The following is a 24173-nucleotide window of genomic DNA, read 5'->3' as shown; positions in this document are numbered from 1 at the left end:
AATACCCACTCTGTGGTAAGCCAGCCTTTGTATAAGAAGTCTGACTACCCTGAGATGGCCGTGCTCTGCCATAATCACATGGAAAGGAATCATGTAAATAGACAGATGCCTGGTAGGCCCCTGCAGTTTCAGCCACTTGATCTGAGATTTTAGATTTGTAAGCAAGCATGTTACATGTTCAGGCTTGTCACATCTCCTAAGAACTATATTCGGTGCATTCAATTACATTTAATGCAGTGAGACACTGGTTTAACAATTCATTCTTTTAAAATGTCTTTGAATTATAAAATTATATACTAAAAATGCTTCCCAACTTTATATTGCCCTAATTTAGACGCTAATGTAAATATTGTAATGCATCCTTCTTGACTTGGGAATTTTGAAAAAGCATTGTGTGAAAGACAGGATTCTGATATAACCTACATAATATATTAATAACTAAAATAGTTGGCAAAGAAATTAGCTTGTCAGACACCTGACAATAAAGATGTTTATATACCTGAAAACTACGTAAAATTTTAAAAATCATCACTATGAATATGAAATGATAATTAAATTAATTTAAAAATCACCCAGATCACACCTCCGTAAATTAGTAAGGAGAACTAGAATGCTGACTACTGGTGCTTTTGTCTTATGTGAATTTAAAATGAGATAATTTTGGTTCACTGATAACAAAATGGCAGCCAAATGAGAAATCTGAATAACCATGAGAATCTCAAGAAAGGCAAGAAACTGAAAGCCATATTGCAAAAAAATCAAATACACGTTTTCAAGGAAATTAATATAGAGTTTACAACAAACTAAGTATGGACAAAAAACAGTAGCACACAACTGAAACTGTTAGCCTCATTACAACCTACATAAAGAAAATAGAGGAATGTGAAGAATTTATCAGATGAATAGCATTTCTACACAATGATTTTCCTTTACTCCCCTAATGAATCTTTAACTTCAGGAAATTTCAGACTTGAGAGAGAACTGCAGAGGTCCAACAAATAAGCCTGAAATAAATGAAGCTAAGAATAAGATTTTGGAAACAAGTCCTAAGTAGAGATTCCTAAACCAAAGGAAACAAAAACACCTCCTTAGTCAATTTTGTCCACTTTATTCTCCCAGGATATTTTTCTGCTTCCCATGTAAATTTAGTAACATTTAAGGAATAAAAAGAGAGCTGCTTGGATGTATTAGCAGTATGATTGGTCATATTACTAGACAGATATTACAATCAGTTCTACAAATGCCCCCACCGAAATTGCACTGAACTCACTCTTACAACCTTGTTCTACTGGGCTCCAAGCCAACCCTTGTATATTCTGTACTACAGCCAAGGTGCATACCTTGGACCAACCCAGAAAAGAAAGAATCCCGGGTAGTCTCTCGAGGAACTATTAGATGTCAAATCCAATGGGCAATTCTCAGTTATCATCGTACAGGATTTCATATACTCTGTTGTACCTAATCTCTCCTTAACTTCTAAGGCTTCTCTTGTCTGGCTCCTCCTGCCCAGGATCCTCCTTAGGCTTCTCTAGCATCTGCACCTGTGGACTAAAGTCTCACTGCATCTATAGCTGTGTCCATAGCGTGTCTTACTCTGGTATTTCCAGGCACCATTCTTGGCCACTGATGTTCTAACTGTACATACTTTCCTCACATTGGGTATTTCCTCACTTCCTGGGTTTTATCATTGCTCATGATGCCTATTTGTATCTCTGACTTAACTCTCCCCACTCCTTGGTTGCCACACTAGGTGCTTCAAATATAGCAGGATCTGCATAAGAACTCATTCTTCTTCCTGCGTTCTCTATTTTTATAAATACTCCAGTATCCACAATTCCCCAAGCAGCAAACAGGAAATCGTATGATACTTCTCCGTGTATTTATTCATTAAATCCTGGTGATTCTAACACCTAAATATTACTAGAATTTGATTCCTTCTAACACTGCCTCAGTTAATAACCTTATCTGTTTATTTTTTTATTTATTTATTTTTCTGAGATGGAGTTTTGCTCCTGTTGCCCAGGCTGGAGTGCAATGGCACAATCTGGGCTCATCGCAACCTCTGCCTCCTAGGTTCAAGCAATTCTCCTGCCTCAGCCTCCTGAGTAGCTGGGATTACAGGCATGCACCACCAGGCCTGGCTAATTTTGTATTTTTAGTAGAGACGGGGTTTCTCTATGTTGGTCAGGCTGGTCTCAAACTCCTGACCTCAGGTGATCCACCCACCTCAGCCTCCCAAAGTGCTGGGATTACAGGCATGAGCCACCACGTGCGATGACCTTATCATTTTTATAACTGAATTACTGAAAACCTTCTAACTACAGCAGCCTCCCAAGTATTTTCCTTGCTTCCACTTTTGTCCTCTCTACTTCAAGCTTTATACTGCTAAGTATTCTTTCTAAACATTTCCCCAAAGAAATTCTTCCATGATGCTCCACTGCCTTCATCTACATGACTTGCGAGTGAAGATCTGTCTTAATGTGATTCTGACTACCTGTGCAGACTCTCTGGCTTTCCTCTGCAGAACTCTATCCATTATCCATACTGTGCTGTATTCGGGGAGTGGGAAAACCTGTCTGCTCCTGTGTACTCTACACTTGCCATTTTACCTGTGTAGGAATGCTCTCCTTCCCAACCTTAGTGATATAACGTGTAGTTATTCTTACGTCTTAGCTTAGCAACCACTTTTTAAGAAGAGTTTCCTACTCTGGCACCCTTTGCCTTCCTTTCCTCTGCTCCTTGAGATTCATTAAAGTGCTCATTTTCCCCATGCACAGTAACCAGTATTATCAGAGCAATCATGTCACTGCAGCGTATACAAGTATTTTCTCATCTATCTCCCCAGTTAGTCACTCATCAAAGGAAAATACTAGGTTTTCCTTACTTATGAATCTTTGAGGTCTAGCCCACAGAAGTTGATCATTAAATATTTAATAGATGAATGAACTATAATATACTAGATTATAAAGCTAATCATAAAGTATCAAAAATAATCAAATCATTCCCAAACATTCCTTAGAATGGTATTACACTGGAGACCGACATACTGTCGTCTCTTGACATAGGTAAACCCAGGACGGTTTTCTGTCTTTGGTACAAGAATACAGTCTTTTTTCTTTTCTTTTGAGACAGGGTTTCACTCTGTTGCCCACACTGGAGTGCAGTAACACAACCATGGCTCCCTATAACCCTGAGTTCCTGGGCTCAAGTGAACTTCCCACCTCAGCTTTCCTGATTAATTTACTAGGACTACAGGCACACATCACCATGCATGGCTAACCTTTTTTTTTTGACATGGGATCTCACTATGTTGGCCAGGCTGGTCTCAAACTCCTGGCCCCAAGCAATCCTCCTGTCTCAGCTGCCCAAAGCACCAGAATTACAGGCATGAGCCACCAGGCCTGGCCAGAATATAGTTTATCTAAATGAACACCTGCAGTGACAATGCACTCAATGACATTTTATGAAAGCTTTGTATTTTAAAACACCAGAGTTTATATTCCATGAAGCTCTATGCATAGAAAGTAGGAAGTAACAAGGAGTAAAGCATAGCAAATTTATATCTCTCATCCTAAGGTCACTCTGTAAATATACTCATCGAGAAGAAGAGCAGAATAATCACATCATTTAAATCAACTTATCTATCTCAGCTACACCTTATTGAGCCCACTTCTTTGAATTCACATAAATTACATGCAACTATGATGAAATTCCATTGTACCAATACGACTGTAAGAAGTTAAGGTTGATTTTTCACAGCCAACAATTCTCTTACAATCCACTTCCATCGAGAAGTTTTAGTGCTCTAAATACAGTCATGCATCCCTGAACAACTGGAATATGGCCTGAGAAATTTGCTGGTAGGCAATGATATGGTTTGGCTGTGTCCCCACCCAAATCTCATCTTGAACTGCAGTTTCCATAATCCCCATGTGTTGTGGGAGGGACCCAGCGGAAGGTAATTGAATCACAGGACTGGTTACCTCCATGCTGTTCTGCTGACAGTGAGTGAGTTCTGATGAAATCTGACGGTTTTATAAGGGGCTTTTCCACCTTTGCTTGGCACTTCTCTCTCCTGCTTCCATGGGAAGAAGGGCATGTTGGCTTCCCCTTCCACCACGACTGTGGGTTTCCTAAGGCCTCTCCAGCCCTGCAGAACTGAGTCAATTAAACTTCTTTCCTTTATAACTTACCCAGTCTCGGGCAGTTCATAGCAGCATGAGAACAGAGAACAGACTAGTACAGTATGTTGGTACCATGGAGAGTGTGGTGCTGCTGTAAAGATACCCAAATATGTAAAAGCGGCTTTCCAACCAGGTAACAGGCAAGGTTGGAACAGTCTGGAGGGCTCAAAAGAAGACAGAAAAATGTGAGAAAGTTTGGAACTTCCTAGAGACTTGCTGAATAGCTTTGACCAAAATGCTGACAGTGATATGGACAATGAAGTCCAGGCTGAGGTGGTCTCAGATGGAGAAGAGGAACTTACTGGTAAGTGGAGTAAAGGTGACTCTTGCTATGCTTTACCAAAGAGAATGGTAGCATTTTGCCTCCTCCCTAGAGATCTGTGGAACTTTGAACTTGAAGGAAATGATTTGGGGTATCTGGCGGAAGAAATTTCTAAGTGGCAAAGCACTGAAGAGAATGCAGAGAAGTAAAGTTTGGAAAATTTGCAGCCTGACAATACAACAGAAAAGGAAAACCCATTTTGGGGGTCGAAATTCAAGCTCACTGTAAAAATTTGCATAAGTAACAAGGAGCCAGATGTTAATCACCAAGACAAAGGGGAAAATGTCTTCAGGGCATTTCAGAGACCTTTGCAGCAGCCCCTCCCATCATAGGCTCAGAGGCCTAGAAGGGAAAAATAGTTTTGTGGGCCAGGGCCAAGGCCCAAAAGTAGGGCCCCACTACTGCACTGTCCCATGTGCAGCCTTGGGACATGGTGCCCTGCATCCCAACTGCTTCAGTCCCAACTGTGGATAAAAGAGGCCAATGTACAGCTCAGGCCATTGCTTCAGAGGGTGCAAGCCCCAAGCACTGGCAGCTTCCATGTGGTGTTGGTCCTGCTGGTGTGCAGAAGACAAGAATTAAGGTTTGGGAACCTCCACCTAGATTTCAGAGGATGTGTGGAAACAACTGGATGACCAGTCTGCTGCAGGGGCAAAGTCCTCATGGAGAACCTCTGCTAGGGCACTGCAGAAAGGAAATGTGGTGTTGGGGCCCCCACACAAAGTCCCCACTGGGGCACTGCCTAGTGGAGCTCTGAGAAGAGGGCCACTGTCCTCCAGACCCCAGAACGGTCATCTACTGACAGCTTGCACCATGCACCTGGAAAAGCCACAGACACTCAACACCAGCCCATGAAAGTAGCTGGGAGGAGGGCTGTACCCTGTGAAGCCACAGGAGTGGTGCTGCTCAAGGTCATAGGAGCCCACCTCCTGTATCAGCATGATCTGGATGTGAGACATGGAGTTAAAGGAGATTATTTTGGAATTTCAAGGTTTAATGACTGCCCTGTTGGATTTGACTTGCATGGGATCTGTAGCTCCTTTGTTCTGGCCAATTTCTCCCATCTGGAATGGGTGTATTTACCCAATGCCTGTACCCCCATGGTATCTAGGAAGTAACTAACTTGCTTTTGACTTTACAGGCTCATAGTCAGAAGAGACTTGCCTTGTCTCAGATGAGACTTTGAACTTGGACTTCTGGGATATTGATGAAATGAATTAAGATTTTAAGGGGCTGTTGGAAAGGCATGATTGTGTTTTGAAATGTGAGGATATGAGATTTGGGAGGGGCCAGGAGCAGAATGATATAGTTTGGCTGTGTCCCCACTCAAATCTCATCTTGAATTGTAGCTCCCATAATCCCCATGTCATGGGAGGGCCCTCGCAGGAGGTAATGTAATCATGGGGGTGGTTACCACCACGCTATTTCTATGATAGTGAGCGAGTTCTCACAAGATCTGATGGTTTTATAAGGAGCTTTTCCCCCTTTGCTCAGCACTTCTTCCTGTCACCATGTGAAGGAGGACACGTTTGCTTCCCCTTCCGCCATGATTATAAGTTTCCTGAGGACTCCCCAGCCCTGCGGACCTTTGAGTCAATTAAACCTCTTTCCTTTATAAATTACCCAGTCTGGGGCAGATTTTTTTGTAGTGTGAGAACTAATACAGGCAATTTCATCATTGTGTGAACATCATAGAGTGATTTACACAAACCTAGATGACATAGCCTACTACACACCTGGGCTATATGGTATTATAGCCTATGGCTCCTAGGCTACAAACCTGTGCATGTTTGTCTTATGGGACGACCACTGTGCTGTCCATCACTGACTGCAACATTGCTACGTGGCATGTGACTAATATTGACAAACACATAAAAATCACAAGCATAATCAAGAGCATGCTAAACCCCTAACTCAAATTATAATTCAAGGTAAACTTTCTAGAGCATAGACTAAAGCAGCTCATCTTAGGGCAAAAACTTGATATAAAAAGATTTGAGTGTGCTGCCATTTGGGTATTATGAACTTACAAGAGCTTCCTTACAAAAGGCCAATATTCTCAGGCTCAAGTCCTTAGATGCCACACAGATACTATCCCACTGGCTAAGTCGTGGTATTTGTGTGGATTGTGCTAGTGTGAAGTGTTTATGTGTGTTTATTGTTTCCCTTACTTTAAACCTCTCTATTTCAATCCTATTTCAAAAATATAACTACTATGTTTAATACTCTTTCTATAGCAACTAAGTTATCTGCATTTTTTTTTTTTTTTTTTTTTTGAGACAGAGTCTTGCTCTGTCACCCAGGCTGGAGTGATCTTGGCTTACTGTACCCTCCGCCTCCTGGGTTCAAGCAATTCTCCTACCTCAGCCTCCCAAGGAGCTGGGATTACAAGCACCCACCACCACACCCGGCTAATTTTTTGTATTTTTAGTAGAGATGGGGTTTCATCATGTTGGCCAGGCTGGTCTCGAACTCCTGACCACTCCTGACCACTCGAACTCCTGACCACTTTGGGAGGCCCACCTCAGCCTCCCAAAGTGCTGGGATTACAGGCGTAAGCCACCAGGCCTGGTCGTTTTCTGCATTTTTATAAGGCATCCCTGGGCAGAATAAATGGCAAGGTGAACCCAAAGCAAAACCAACATTAAAAAAGTTGCCACAAGGATAAACACATTAAGCATAGATTTCCTCCCCAGCCGTGATAAATCAAGAATTGAAATAATCCTACTATACTCCAAGAACTAAATAACTATTTTAAAATATATCTAATAATCTAAAAAAATAAAAAATTACGAGGTTAAATACACACAATTCTATTTCCTACTAAAGTTATTAAATATAAATAACTTTTTATTTTCTCTCTCTCTGTGTGTGTGTGTGTGTGTGTGTGTGTGTGTGTGTGTGTGTACCAACACTGTAATTACCTACGCATGTTAAAACTATATACCACATACAGGGAGGCTGAGGTGGGCACTTGAGGCCAGGAGTTCAAGACTAGCCTGGCCAACATGGCCAAACCCCGTTTCTACTAAAAATACAAAAATCAGCCAGGTGTGGTGGCACACACCTATAATCCCACCTACCCAGGAGACTGAGGCACGGGGATCGCTTGAGCCCAGGAGGCAGAAGTTGCAGTGAGCCAAGATCGCACCACTGTACTCCAGACTGGGTGATGGAGTGAGACCCTGGAGAATCAGTTCACTTGCTTCAAAATATTAAATAATATAGTACTTATCTATAGCCCAATCCAAAGGAGAAATTCTGAAGAAAAAAAAAAAGACATGCTGAACAAGAAAAATAATGTAGGAATACTAATGCTAAAGAAAATCATCTGGCTAATCTGAAAATCTGCTTTTAGTGTAAAATTTTTTCAATAATCATCAATTAATTCATCTCAAAAGTACTCTGGGTTTAGAAAAGAAGTGCAGATGCGAGGTAGCACCCTCTAGGAAGCTTTCCTTCATTCCATCAAAGTCCCACAATCTATCTATTATGATAGAAGTGATAATTATTTCACACTCAGTATTATTTTTGTACCCTATCTTTCTCCAGTAGATTATAAAGTCTTTCAGGGCAAGATCTATATTTAATTCAGATTTCTATGCCCTAGATATCTACCAGAGTGCCTTCCACAAAGACTTAATACATATGTATTTTATAAATACAAAGATATCCTCTCCTAAATTTACACTTTCAGCTTTTTTAACAAAACAAACTGTATACTACCTCACTTTCTATTTTTCTTCCTAATCCTCAGTAGTTCCTGTTGTACCACTTTTAGCTAACTTCTCTTATCCCTAATCCCTGAGGGAATGTTCATCCATTTGTTCACTTATTCATTCAAATAATCCAATGAATATTTGTCAAGCACCAACTATGTACAAGTAGTGAATAAGATGCTAGAGTTATACCGTGAACAAGCCTCTTAGGAAGTTAACACTTTGGTGGGAAAGATAGACAAGTAAATAGGTAATTGTAAAACAATGTGAAAATTGTTACTATAGACATGAATACATAATACTGTTTAAAAAATAGAGACACTTAAGAGTGTTTTTCCAAGTTTTTGTCTGCGGACTGTTTTATCTGTCTTATTGTTTCCCTTGGTCATCCATTCATCCCTCCGTTTGTCTGTCTACTTTCAACTATTAGATAATACATATATGTGGCATAAAACACAAAAGATACAGAAAAATACAAAAATGAAAAGTCTTCCTCCATCTTATCCCCAGCCACTCAGTTGATTTTCCCAAAGACAAGCACCAATATCCAGTGAATAATTTCAGAGATACTCGATGCATAGACAAACATATATACACATGTTCACGATCTAATTTTACTTTATTTTAACACAACAGAAGTATGCTTTTTACTCTGTCTGCACCTAGTTTTTTTTAACTTCTATAAATGCCCATATTGAGCTGTCTCATCATTGTTTTAGATGGATATAGAGATTCCACTGCATCAATGTAACTTTATTTAAGCAGACTCCTTACTGAATGCTCATTTAAAGTACTACAATGCTGCAATGAGTATACTTATTTATATATCATTCTGTGGTGCATCTGTACGTCTGCAGGACAAATTCTTAGAAATGAAATTGCTGAGTCCAAGTATAAGTGCATTTTAAAATTTTGATAGATACTGACATAGAGGTTTCATCAATTTCATTTCCACCTTCATAACTTAAATTATAATCTTTAAGGGAATGGCTGCCAAAACTGCATCCACAGTTCTGACTATTCACTCTCCATCATAGTTCCACATACATATTACTTTAAAAGTTAAGGAAAAACTTTTTCAAAACCAAATGTATAAGGTTAACATGTTCTTCGTAACTGCACTGTATCTGCTAAGGCTCCCAAATTCCAACCAAAAATCACTTTTCATTGTACCTTTTTGTTTCTACCAAGATCTAATTAATTGGTCATTAAGATGTAACAATATGGCCAGGCGCGATGGCTCACGTCTGTAATCCCAGCCCTGTGAAAGGCTGAGGTGGGTGCATCATTTGAGGCCAACAGTTCAAGACCAGCCTAGGCAACATGGCAAAACTCTTATCTCTACAAAAAAAAATACAGAAATTAGCCAAGCATGGTGATGTGTGCCTGTAGTCCCAGCTACACAGGAGGCTGTGATGGGAGGATTGCTTAAGCTTAGGAGGTGGAGGATGCAGTGAGCAGAGATGGCACCACTGCAATCTAGTCTGAATGACAGAGAAAGACCCCATCTCAAAAAAAAAGATGTACCAATCCTACAGGTTCACAACATCCATTTTCTTCATATTTTCTCAGACATCTTACTGCAAGGGCCCAGTTCTGTATGCCTGGGTTATTATTATCTAATTATCTTGTCCTATCACCCACCAGTGATTCTCCCCATTCCATCCTCTGCCTGAAACAAGTTCTCGATTCAGTTCCCTGGGTGAAATCTCACTAAGCCTACCCTAAGTGCTAGATCATCCACAAAGCATTTTCTTTTATGACTTTATTAGAACTTAAGTCTTTCACTACATTCTAATTTGTAATACACTAAGGAAATTTATATACTCCTTCACAGCAAGGATAATATCTTAACACATTTTCATAAACCCATACTGCCTAGGCACTCAAAACATGTTTACCAAATTAATGAATTAAGTTTTGGGTTTTGATTTTTTTTTTTTTTTTTTTTTTGAGACAAGGTATTGCTCTGTCACCCAGGCTGGAGTGCAGTGGCATGACCACGGCTCACTGCAGCCTTGACCTCCCAGGCTCAAGTGATCTTCCCGCCTCAGCTCCTGAGTAGCTGGGAGTACAGCAGCTGGGAGTGTGCCACCATGTCCAGGTAATTTTTTAATTTTTTGTAGAGACAGGCTCCCACTAAGTTGCCCAGGCTGGTCTCAAACTCCTGAGCTCAAGTAATCCACCCGCCTCAGCCTCCCCAAGTGCTGGGATTACAAGTCTGAGCCACCATGCAAGCCCTGAGTGAATGAAGTTTTGCAACAAACAAATTCCTGCAAATCAGATAATTCTACAGGAAAAAAATTCCCTAAAGGATATTTAATTATTTATTTTGGAAAATAAGAATATTTTAACTTCATGAGACACAGACCTTATTTAACAACTAAATTTATTTCAGAAAGTCCACAATAAAAATATTTCCAGTTAGCCTTTCCAGTAAATTTACTTTTCCCTCACATTGACTGTGATCAAAACCAAGGAAAAGAAAGGAAAAGGAATAAAGGAATGAGTGAAATGTGCTAATAAAAATTATAAAATTTATCTCCAAAATTGTAAGATATTGTCAGTCTCTTAAATATAGTCATGGTAGACCGGGCGTGGTGGCTCACACCTGTAATCCCAGAACTTTGGGAGGCTGAGGCAGACGGATCACGAGGTCAGGAGATCAAGACCATCCTGGCTAACACAGTGAAACCCCATCTCTACCAAAAATACAAAAATTAGCAGGGCGTGGTGGTGCGCCCCTGTAGTCTCAGCTATTCAGGGGGCTGAGACAGGAGAATCGCTTGAACCCGGGAGGCAGAAGTGGTAGTAAGCTTAGATTGCGCTGCTGCACTCCAGCCTGGCAACAGAGCGAAACTCTGTCTCAAAAAAAAAAAAGCCTGTAATCCCAGCACTTTGGGAGGCCGAGACGGGCGGATCACGAGGTCAGGAGATCGAGACCATCCTAGCTAACACGGTGAAACCCCGTCTCTACTAAAAAACACAAAAAATTAGCCTGGCGTGGCAGTGGGCGCCTGCAGTCCCAGCTACTCGGGAGGCTGAGGCAGGAGAATGACGTGAATCCGGGAGAAGGAGCTTGCAGTGAGCCAAGATCGCGCACTACACTGCAGCCTGGGCGACAGAGCGAGACTACGTCTCAAAAAAAAAAAAAAAAATATATATATATAAACACACACACACACACACACACACACACACACACACACACACACACACACACACAGAGCCTGGGCGACAGAGTGAGACTACGTCTCAAAAAAAAAAAAAAAATATATATACACACACACACACACACACACACACACACACACACACACACATATATATATTTAAATATATATATTTAAAAATATATATAGTCATAGTACGCTAACTACTGTAAACAAGAAGAGAAAACTCAGCCATAATGTGCCCATGGACTATTGTTCCACTGAGTTTAGAATATGGGTAAAATAACTTTTCACAATGTTTGCAGCCTACTTGAAAAGTAACTTTGTAAAACATAATAAATCTATATTTCTGGTTTTCAAAATCTAATAACATGATTTCAAAAATCATACTTCTGTTAAAACGTTTTACATTTAAAAACACAGGAAAAAGAATATGATTATGCTTTCCAACATATAAATGTAGTTATATAAAAACAATCATTACATCTCATCAGAAATAATTTCCTCCCATCCATTCAATAGTATTAAGAGCTACACAAATTCCTATCAAGAAATGGAGAACTACTATATTAAACTTGCATTTTAAGTAATGTTTTTAAAATAATGAAAACACTACCATGCAAATACTGGATTTACTTATTGACTCACCTCGCCCCCATTAACATATTCCATCACAAAACACAAACGGTCTTTTGTCTGGAAGGAATATTTCAAGGACTTGAAATAAAAAAAAAGAAAAAATGTTATATTATAACCCTGTATTCTTATAATAATAATTGTACTAAAAGTAGAACACTTAGAAATAGTAAGCACGATTGATGAAAAGAATTGTTATTGTTTCTTAAGAGTTTATTTACTACTTAAAAGTGCTTAAGAGTTTATGAGAAACATAAAACAAATGTTTAGTTCACAATAGGTATTATTACAATAAAAATTAAAATTAAAATTTCAAGTAAAAGTAAATATAATTGCAACAAGCACTTCTCAATCTAATGTGCCATTGATTTGAAGCTGCGTTAGTACTCGAGGTGCTCGTCCATGCAACCTCACAGCATGGCCAACAAATTGCGCTAGTTGAAGTTCCTTAGGAATCTAGCTACAGTTGTTATACTCAGGTTTCTAATACAATGACAACATCACTTTTTGCATATTGACTGCATAACAGAACCCAACCCAACAGAGTTGGTTTATATAATTTTGTAGGTTATATATAGGTTATTAAAAAATACCAAAAGGCTATCTTATTACACTAGACAATAAATACACCAAAAAAGGTAGCAAAGTCAGTCTAGGTACTACTGACAGCTCTGAAAATGTCTATTTCACATATTCCAAACAGTGCAAAGGGCTCCACTTTGGAAAGCCTAGCTATTATTTTTTAATCTCAATATAGTTCATTGGAACCAGGAAAATACAGAAACTTTACCAATTATCCCTATATTACAAGGAATCTAAGAACAGAACTAAAAAATCCAGTTTCTTTCAAAACAACTACATTGTAGGCATATCATATAATCACAGTTTATTCTTTGTCTCATGAAAAAAACATAGCATGGCTTATCCCCCCTCTAATGTATTTAGCATTCCCATATTTCTTAAAGTACTCTATCCCTCAAAGAAGTCTCATTTCTATAAAATATTTTCAATAAACATTTCTGCCTTTCATATTTGAAGAAATGCTTCTGATCATTAAAATATTTATCAGAAGCCAATAAAACAAACATAAAATCTTTACACTTAAGAAATTGTTAAAAATCTGTCATCTCCTCAATAGTCTCCTTAAAACGCCAGAGGTAATCTATTAATTCTATGGTTTGTTTTTGTTTTTAAAGGCAAGAGATTCGTGGGAGAAAAAAAATTCTCAAAAAAGTAATAAATGCATAATGGGAAGAATTATCAATGCATACATACTGTAAAAATCCATACATTCTAATAAGTTATAGGAAATTTGACTTACAGTCTTTCCACAAAGAAAATGGGATATCTAAATGAATAGTATTTTTCACAATTTAATTTCTAACACAAAATTCCTTAAATTTCAAATGTTATGATTATAACATCTGTCCTCTAGTCACTTACTGTTAAAAAGGGATGTCTAGTGTTCTTTAATACTCTGCTTTCAGTAAGAGTGTGTGCCACTTCATCCTACAAAAGAAAAAAGCAAACCTTCAATATATGTTTTGAGAGCACCGATAATAATAATTTCACTATTTCTCTAAAATTGTAAGCGGTTAAGCCCAGAGATTGAAAAGGATTTTAAAACACAGTGGCATGCTTCCTTTACCACTCAGCATTCTCTCCACCAAAATACAACAAAACTCAAATTAATGATTTAATTAATATGGCTGTATAAGTTCATATAAATTCAATCATACTTAATCAAAGTATATCAAGAATGTTATAAAAATCAGCCAGAAAATTATCAGGGAGAATTTATCAACTAATATTTCAGCATGAGGTAATTTAATATCTCCATGTTTGTAATACATTTTATTCAGGGGGATGAAAGGATATATTTCACAATAAATATAGAATCTAAAAGTCTCCTACTTTAAAGAAATTCGTTATTAGAACACAGAATACACAAGCTATATTTAGTTCTAAATTACACATTTTAGAAATAGAAAGGAACAGAGTATAAAAATATATACCTTTCTGCTTGTGGCTTTTTGCTTTTTTATTTTGTTTTTTAGAGACAAGTTCTTGCTCTGTTGCCCAGGATGGAGTACACTGGTACAATCATAGCTCACTCTAACCTTGAACTCCTGGACTCAAGCATTCCTTCTGCCTCAGCCTCCTGAGGAGCTGGGATTACAGATGTGAGGCGCCATGCCCAGCCTTATGCACTTCCTTATTTTTTTAGAGATAGGGTCTTGCTATGTTGCCCAGGCTGAGCTCAAATTCCTGAGGATCAAGCAATCCTCCAGCTTCAGACTCCCAAGTAGCTGAGACTACGGGATTTTTTTCCTTTGGTTGCAGGGGGGCGGGTGTTACACATTTTTTTTTTAATTCCAATAGGTTTTTGGGAAACAGGTGGTGTTTGGTTATAGGAATAAGTTCTTTAGTGGTGATTTCTGAGATTTCGGTGCACCCATCACCTGAGAAGCATACACCATACCCAATGTGTAGTCTTTTATCCCTCACCCTGCTTCCATCCTTTCCCCCAACTCCCCGAAGTCCATTGTATCTTTCTTAGGCTTTTTCGTCCTCATAGCTTAGCTCCAGAGAATACAAGTTTAATGTGCATCTTTTTTTTTTTTTTTTTGAGACGCAGTCTCACTCTGTCGCCCAGGCTGGAGTGCAGTGGCGGGATCTCGGCTCACTGCAAGCTCCGTCTCCCGGGTTTACGCCATTCTCCTGCCTCAGCCTCCCGAGTAGCTGGGACTACAGGCACCTGCCACCTCGCCCGGCTAGTTTTTTTTAGTAGAGACGGGGTTTCACCGTGTGAGCCAGGATGGTCTCGATCTCCTGACCTCGTGATCCGCCCGTCTCGGCCTCCCAAAGTGTTGGGATTACAGGCTTCAGCCACCGCGCCCGGCCAATGTGCCTCTTTTTTTAAAAAAAAAAAAAAAAAGAAAAAGAAGAAAAGGCTCACAATCCTCCTACTGTAGGTGATCATTTTAAAATGTAAGTATATTTCAAACCAAAAATAAACTAAGAATGTTTTCCCCAACTTTGGGCATAATCTCATATTGCTATCAAAAGCAAACTAGTGTTTTCTCCAACATATGGAGAACTGGAGTTAATGTTTCATATTTCAGAAGTAACACTATCTTAAAGAAGAAACGAAAGGAAGATAACTGCTGAAGCTAACAGAGCATCTCTGTTCTTCAATTCTGGCAAGATCTTAAAGCCCTTGCTGAATCAATTTCTTAACACTATCAGAAAATCAAAATTAGATATAAGAAAGACATGAAAAGCAAAACATCAGGACACTGCATTATATTTGTTATCGTTATAAAAATATTTGACCTTAAACTCAAAAGATAGTAACTACATTAATCAAAGAAGCTAAGATCCTACAACCATTCCAGGAAGGTCACATCAATTGTGTCTGAACAGAAAGTATAATTAACAACAAGTGAAGGAAAGTATAAACATGAAATCATCTCAGTCTTAGTTGTTTTATAGGAGTCAGTTTTAAGTGCTCAATTTGAAAGCCACTGTCATATCGTACTATAGTTCGTAAGTTAATTAGAGTAGCAAACATTGCAAAACAAAATAAATCAGAAGCAGAAATGACACCAGAACTTACTGATTTCCAAATATACTGTGCCTAACATGATGGTAAGCATACAGCAGATACTTAATACATGTCTATTGAACTGAATTGTGTATCATAGGAAAGAATTCCAAGATGTCAAGTGTGCAAGAGTTCATTCATCCATTCATCCGTCCAGCCATCCAGCCACCCACCCAACTCCTTCAACACATATGCAACGAGTATCTTCTGGGTATTCATCTGCATATCAGAGACAGGACACTGAAAAAACAGACAAAATTCGCTGCTCTCATGGAGCTTCAATTCCACCTACATGGTGATCAGTGTTAACGGGAAAAACCAGAGAAGGGGATACTACTGCCAGTGAGCATCACAGAGGGAGTATGAAATACATGATTAAGCATTATACAAGTGGCTATTTTGTGATATACTGAACCAAGTCCATTCACTTAAAAAAAAAAACAACTGCTGATGTGCTCTCACTAATTGCTAAGAAAAGTGCTGGTATAAAGTAACTTAATAAAAAGATAAGATTCCATTGCTCATGGAGTTCACAGGCTAGTGGAAAACACAAACAAGTAAATTATCCAACTTAAACAATTACTCCTGATAAGTGGTATTAAGGAAAAAGTGGAGGTTATCCACTATTGTCAATGGGGCTGTAACGGAAAACCAATGCTATTGGAAGAGTGTAAGTTGGGTATTGTGATGGTGTGGGACATGGAGAAAGTGATGGGGTGTGGGTGACATGTTTGTAAAAGTCTATTCATGTTCTTCTAAGAAGGATCAATTAGTAAAGTATTACAGTACCCCAAGAGAGAAGTGAGGATGGCTTGGACTACTATGGTGGCAGCAGGAACAAGAAAAAGGGGATAGTTTTGAGATATCAAGTTAACAGTAATAATATAAAAGTTATATGCCTCCAACATGAGAGTGAATCATAGAAATTTGTATAGGCAGTTCAGAAAGAAATTCAGAAGATAACATTTACATGTTATGGTTTAAGATGTTAAGTAATCTGGGTCAATAAATTAGGAAAAGACTAAGGAAAAGTATGTATGAAATTTATTTGGAAGTAGAAAAGATATTCTAGTGCCTTGAAAAATGTCAGTGAGGTATTACATTCTATTTTGTTAAAACAGCCTTATCACACATAATAGTTATTTCTCTAAATCACTTAGTAAGTTTCATAAGGGAAGACTTTTTTACCCCCTAAATTTGTAATCTGACCACATGCAAGGAACCACGTAAAGACGTATGGAGGCAAAAGCAAAAACAGTATTTCTTTGTTATGAGAATGGAACTGGAATGAACACCATGTACATATCAAAATGTATTTTCTAACATATTTTACACCTGATCAGATTAGATTTCTTCCCATTAATGCACATTTAATGGTACTGTATTTCACATACTAATTAGTTGCTGCTATGAAGATAAGGTATGCGCAAGCTAAAAAGTAAACACAGATGCCAATAATTTTTAATTACAGTTAAAAGCAACATGTCAAAACAAAAAGTTAAAAATAATAGTAGTAAAACAGTGACTAAAACAATGTGATGCCTTTCAAAAAATCCATTTGTTGATCATAATTATAAAGAGTTCTAGCAATGCTTGGGTATACAATATTTTTTTTTCATGGAAAAGCTTTTGAAATACAAATTTACATATATTATCCATGATAAAATACTAAATAACGAACTTTTAAATCTAATTTCTTTCATGGAAAGAAGCATTAGGGGAAATGGGATTTTATTTCTTGAGGCAGAAGAATAGTCTTCCTTTTAATATTTATTTTCCCGATCCTCTCCAATTTATCATTCACCCTCTACTACACGATCTAAAGCTCTCCTTTCATTTGACCCTCTCAATGTTTTGTGGTAGTTAGGTTATTTGAGGGAATGAGGTGTAGGAGATGGCAAAGAAGAGGAGAAAAAGAAAATTTCTACTCTTAATTATCAAGAACACCATGAGTGTCATCTCCTTTAATCCCTGCACCAACTGATTCCACATCTAAGTTCAACATTAAAGGTCATTTCTACTTCAAAAAACTGCCTCCCATCTTCAAACAACCTACTATCTACTTCACTAGGTACTCTGCTCACATTATTTTCTCCCAAATTGACCACAAATCTAGTTGAAATCAAGACACATTCTGTCTAAACCATTTCCTTCATCCATCCAGAGCTATACTTGAGACCTAGAGGAAGACAGGAATCAGGTGGGAGAAACAGGAGGAAGAGGGTAGAGAAGTGTTACTTTGGCACATATTTTTTGATACATAATAGTTGTATACATTTTGGAGTTGTTTTATGTTGTTTTGACACATTTCACATGTGTAATGACCAAATCAGGGTAATGGGGATATTCATCACCTCAAACCTTTAACTTTTCTTTATGCTGGAGACATTCAAATTCTTCTCTTCCAGCTATTTTTAAATACACAGTAGATGGTTGTTAACTATAGTCACCCTACTGAACTATCTAACACTAGGTCTTATTAGAACTGTACTTCTGTACCTATTAATCAACTTCATCTCCCCATCCCTCTGCCATTCCCAGCCTCTAGGAACAACCAATCTACTGTCTACCTTGATGCAATCCCATTTTTTAGCTCCCACATAAGAACAAGAATGTGCAATACTTGTCTTTCTGTGCCTGGCTTATTTAACATAATGGGTTCCATTTCCATCAATGTTGCTGCAAGTGACATGATTACATTCTTTTTATGGCTAAATAATATTCCACTCTGTATGTTTATCACATTTATCCTTTCAGTCATTGATGGGCACTTAGGTTGATCACGTATTTTGGCTGTTGTGAACAGTGCTGCAATAAACCTAAGCGTGTAGATGTCTCCTCGATATCATGATTTTGTTTTGGATATATATATGGTAGTTCTATTTTTAGTTTTTGAGGAACTTTCATATAGTTTTCTATAGCTGCTATACTGATTTACATTTCCACCAACAGCATAGGAGAGTTCATTTTAGCATCCGTGATTTTTTGGTTTTTTTGGATAAAAGTCATTGTAACTGGGGTGAGATGATGATATGCTCAGGTCCCCACCCAAGTCTCATCTTGAATTGTAATCCTCATAATCCCTAAATGTTGAGGGAGAGACCTTCTGGGAGGTGACTGGATCAGGGGGGCAGTGTCCCCCAGGCTGTTCTTGTGACAGTGAGTGAATTCTCAGGAGATCTGATGGTGTTATGTGTCTGACAGTTTCTCCTTCACGCACTCGCTCTTTCTTCGCCTGACACCACGTAAGACATGCCTCTTCCCCCTTCCACCATGACTGTACGTTTCCTGAGGCCTCCCCGGCCATGCAGAACTGTGAGTCAATTAAACCTCTTTTCTTTATAAACTACCCAGTCTTGGGCAGTTCTTTATAGCAGTGTGAGAATGAACTAATACAGATGATATCACATTGTGGTTTTGATTTGCATTTCCCTGATGATATGACACACTTTTACAAATTAAACTACAATGATTACCAGTGATTATTATTTACTTTTCCACTGTCTCAACAAGCCATATGTTAGCAACCTATACTTTTTTTTCCCCACCAGAGGAGAGATGTCACACTTATCAAGCTCTAAATTTTGGATTCTAACTTTTGTTTCTTGAAAACTTGAGTACTGGCCCAGATAATCACTTCTAATACTTCTTCCATTCACCAACTGTCAGACTGTTTTCTGTTCCTTGATTTCTACTCCTTTTTTCGAAGACTTCTCACCTTGATGGAGAAGATGAAAGCACCACTGTTCTTTGTTAACTACAAACATTATTGCACCTTTCTCGAGCATTGTGTTTGATACTTTGTTCTTGATGCTCCTGTTCCAAATATTCCTTAGATGGAGGGCTACATGAACTCCTTTGACTTCCATCATGATATAATCACTTTGGACTCCAGTCTTTCTTCTGACTCTCTCATTCACAGTATTGGGACAAGTTCACCTCTACCCTCTTAACTCTGTAGTTCACATCTAAAGATAAATTTACACAAACATATTGACTAACACTATAGAATCTCCCACCAATCTCAGTTAAATCTTCTGAGGCCTCTTTCATCCATTGCTACTTAGGTCATTTTTCATTTTCTCAGGATGGTTGTTTCAAATATTTCCCAGGCCTTCTCCCTTGCCTGGTATGTATACTTAAATGTACACACTAACCCTTTCCTAGTCAAGCTACTAAGCTAAGACTAGAACCCAGGTCTGTGCTGACTTCCAAGCACAGAAGCTTTTCATTTATTTGTCTCTCTTTATCTCAACCTCACTCGTTCCCACTTTCAAAATGCGATCTTACTTCTTACTGAGAAGAGAAGCCATAAACATAACATTTAACACATTTGATCCCTCCTTCCTCCTGAAAACAGGTTCTTCTCTTGGGTCCCAGGACATCCTAATCTCTTCATTTTCCTCCTCTTCAGTGACTGTCCTTCCTCAGTCTCAACTGCTGTGTCCTTTGCTCTGAAACCCTTATGCTGTAAGCATCTCCAGGGCTCAGTCCTCAGAATTCTCTTCACTGGGTACACTCTTCCTCTGGTGAACTCATTCAGACTATGGCTCTAATACAGGATATATGCTGACAGACTACCAAATTTATACCTCAAATTTAGACTTCTTTCCTAAACTCAAGAAATGCCTATTTGGCATGGATGTATAATCAATGACATAAACTGGAGTATCTAACGAAAACAGCAAATCTGACATGTCTAAAACCTAATTCCAAATCTCCCTTCAAAAAGTTTCTTCTGCAATCAACTTCATTGCAGTGAATGGCAACACCGTGCTTTCAGTTGCCCAGACCAAACGTCTTAACAAAGATCTCCAACTCCTTTTTTTTTCCACCCATACTCTACGTTCAATCTGTCAGGCAATCCTGTTGGTTCTTCATCAAAATACACCCAAGATCTCATTATCATCACTACCTCCACCGCTACTACCCTAGTACAAGCCACTATCATCAATTATCTAGATTACTGCTGTAATTAGCAAACTATCTGCTTCCAATCCACAGTCTATTGTCAACACTGCAGCCAAAATGATACTGAAAACTAGGTTGTGTAACTACACAGCATAAAAATTTCCAAAGGCTTCCCACTTGATTTACAGTAAAACCCAATATCCTTACAAACAATCCTATACCATTCTTGTTCCACACCATGCTAGACTCCTAGCTATTCAAAGAATATGTTAGAATGTGCTAAGTAAGCTCCCTTCCTCAGGGCCTTCTCAATTGCTATTTCCCCCTGCTGGAACATTCTTCCTTCAAAATATCTAAAGGACTTGCTTCCTGATCTCCTTCAAAAGCTTGCTGAAATTTCACCTTTCAGTGAGCCCTTCCATAATCATTCTATTTAAAACTGCATTAAGTCCCAAAAATCACTACCATCATTATTCCTTATTTCCCTACTCCAGTTTTCTCTGTAGTGTGGATTAGTTTCTTACATACTCTATGGTTTATTTATTTATCACGTGTATTATTTATTCTCTAATTCCTGACTTGAATATAATTTCCCACAGGAGAGGAGTTTGTCAGTTGTATTCTTTCAAATGGTCCCAGTGCCTAGAGCAGTACCTAGCAAATAACTAGGTGTTCGACATATATTTATTGAAATAATGAGTGAATGAACTAGTAAATAATGAATGATCTTGTTACATGCTGCTGAAGAAAAGAAGCTACACGAACTGCATGAAATAATTCTAGGACATAAATCAATGAAATCATACTCCCAATAGAACAATGACAGTTGATGAAGGTATAGCAGATCAAACAAACCATTATCTGCTTCTTACAATAAACTACAATCATTGATGCAATGTTTAATATGCAGGTTCAAAAGATTACGAAAGAAGAGAACAAAGTAACTGGCTGATCACGTTAAGAGATTTTGGTTAAGATTCACCAGTAAGAACTTAAGAGTCCCAGGAAAAAGAGATGCCAGTAATCAAGCAAACGCATTGGGCTGTTATTTTAATGGCAGAAAAAGGGTAACACATCAGGTCTGGGTTGCCCAAACTCTACATATTCCCAGAAAAGTCAGTCTTCAGAATTGGCCCTTGGCCAACTCCTGGGAAACGAATTCTGAGCCTCTGAAATATTCTGCCTGGTCAGCGTATTTTTTTATGCTGGAGTTCTTGGGCCGCATGGTACCAGTTTGACTAGATAGTTTATGCTAACAACAGGATGCATGTGTAACACTTCGTGCCTGATTTTGCTCTGAGAGGTTGGAATCTGAGCATCTCAGGGCAGTCATGCAGCTACTGCTTGCCTATGTGACTGACTTCCAATAAAAACCCTGGACACCAAGGCTCAGGTAAGCTTCTTTAGTTGACAACACTTCACAGCTGGGAGAAGTAAGTGCATCTGTGATAGTTAATTTTATGTGTCAACTTGACTGGATTAAGGAATACCTAGAGAACTGGTAAAGCATTACTAATAGATGTGCCTGTGTTTCCAGAGGAGACTGGAATGTGAAATGATGGACTGAGTGAGGAATATTCACCCACAATGTTAGCAGACAACATCCAATCAACTAGGGACCCAAATAGGGACTAAAAAAGCAAAGAAAAGGTGCTCTGCTGGAACTGGACACTCTTCTTCTCCTGTCCTTGGACACCAAAACTCTAGGCTCTCTGACATTTGGACTCCAGGATTTATACCAGCAACTCCATAGTTTCCCACCAAAACCCAGGTTCCCAGCCTCAGAGTAAGAATTACACTATCAGCTTCCCAGGTTCTGAGGTTTTGGAACTTGGACTGAGATACGTTACCAGCATCCCAAGGTCTCCAGCTTCCAGATGGCCTGTCTGGGGAATTTTCAGCCTCCATGATCACATAAGCCAATTTCTCAGTGAATCCTCTCTCATATATGTATATGTATCTGATTGGGTCTCTCTGGAGACCCTTGACTTCACCACATCATCCATGTGACTCCACTGGAAGAAGATACCTTAAAGCTTGCACTTCGTTTCTCCAGGATTTTGCTCCATGTGGTTTTCCCTTTGCTGATTTTAATCTGTACCTTTTCACTATCATAAATAATAACCATGAGTCTTTTCTGAGTCTTGTGAGTCATGACTCACTGAGCCTGAGAGTGGTCTTAGGGACAGCTGACACAGTTGGCATCATAAGTAGGACTCATTAAAGCATGGCAAAAACATTGTTTCGAAAAAGGAAGAATGACAGGGCAGACAATGATAAACTCTGATGCCTAAATGGGTATACAGTCACCAATGGCATGAGACGGCAGCTGTACTGTGCTAAGTTACCACATATAGAAGTTGTCAATGGAATTTAGAAATGACACACCAAAATCTCAAGGACTTAGATCACTGGATACACAAAGAAATGCAAAATGATGAGAAACAAGCTAAATACACAATCCACTGGTAACCTGTATTTTTTTCCCCACATGTAAGATTTTTATTCCAATTTGATTTGCATTTCAAAGGAAATTATAAAATGTATCCACTTTTTTTTAAAGACAAAAATTTAATTATAAAACATGATAAACTTCCAGGTTAAAATTAGGCTGCTTGGAATAACAAACTCTTAAATCACCATTTTCCACCTCCACACCAAGAATAACCATCTAATCAACCATACTGTAACAGCAAGAGAGCACTGAGACTTGAGTAAATAGGAAAACTAAAGAGCTCTTCCAGCCCCAGACCATGAACATTTTTATGCCTTCTTATAGTGAACGGCAACCACATCATCACCAAAAGTTAAGTCATAACCATTTCACCATACTTAACTTCTCTTATAAAATATGTTTCTTTGTCATCCCATTTCTGTATGTGAGTGAGTTTGTCTCTATCCAGACTAACAACAAACTTGCAGTTTCTGTCATCTGTAGTGGTTTTATCAAACTCTTCTCCCAGATGGAAACTAACTTCTGTGTTCTTGAACATACTTCGAATCCTGATCACCACCTTTTGTCTCCTTCTTGACTGATAATTACTGTTGGTTTGTTCACATTTCCCACCTGCCTAGTGACAAAGCCCATGCCTAGAGCCTTCTTCATGTACTCATCAAAGTTCTGTCGGCCAGCTTCCAAGTATTACAGAAAGCCTCCTCCATCCTTGCCCTTTCCCCACTTTAGAGACAGAAGTGAGGAGCTTCTGGTCTTATTGCCACTGCAGTCTGTTTTTTTTTTTTCTTTGAGAGGGAGTCTCGCTCTGTCTCCCAGGCTGGAGTGCAGTGGCATGATCTCGGATCACTGCAACCTCTCCCTCCCGGGTTCCAGTGATTCTCCTGCCTCAGCCCCTCAAGTAGCTGGGATTACAGGCGCACGCCACCAAGCCAAGCTAGTTTTCTGTATTTTTAGTAGAGACAGAGTTTCACCATGTTGGCCAGGCTGGTCTCAAACTCCTGGCCTTGAGTGATCCACCCGTCTTGGCCTCCCAATGTGCTGGGATTACAAATGTGAGCCACTGCGCCTGGCCCAGTGTACCATATTTTAAAACAGCTAAAATGAAAGTAAAAGAGAGTGTTAAGGAAATCCTGATGCTCAAAAAGCTCAGATTTTGGTTAAGCTGA

The 24173-nt window shown here is 38.8% G+C and overlaps 1 protein-coding gene and 1 pseudogene across 7 annotated transcripts in view; both read right to left on the bottom strand.

Annotated features, from left to right (window-relative positions):
* LOC105474669 (AKT serine/threonine kinase 3) overlaps window positions 1–24173 on the bottom strand; it is a 356860-nt gene that overhangs the window by 101080 nt on the left and 231607 nt on the right. For 6 of the 7 annotated variants that reach the window (XM_011729486.2, XM_071069549.1, XM_071069543.1 and 3 more), the window contains 2 exons: window positions 13478–13543; window positions 12047–12115 (listed from right to left, as the gene is read on the bottom strand). The exons of the other annotated variant lie outside the window; for it this stretch is intronic. In XM_011729486.2, the coding sequence (XP_011727788.1) occupies window positions 12047–12115; window positions 13478–13543 (135 nt within the window). The remainder of the gene's footprint in view (window positions 1–12046; window positions 12116–13477; window positions 13544–24173) is intronic. 7 annotated transcript variants of the gene reach the window in all.
* Window positions 13550–23979, bottom strand: LOC112425379 (fatty acid-binding protein, brain pseudogene; annotated as a pseudogene).

The sequence above is a fragment of the Macaca nemestrina genome, chromosome 1 (assembly GCF_043159975.1).
Source record: "Macaca nemestrina isolate mMacNem1 chromosome 1, mMacNem.hap1, whole genome shotgun sequence".
Lineage (NCBI taxonomy): Eukaryota > Metazoa > Chordata > Mammalia > Primates > Cercopithecidae > Macaca > Macaca nemestrina.
Note: the sequence above shows the minus strand (reverse complement) of the source record. Positions and strands in the feature narration are given on the sequence as shown.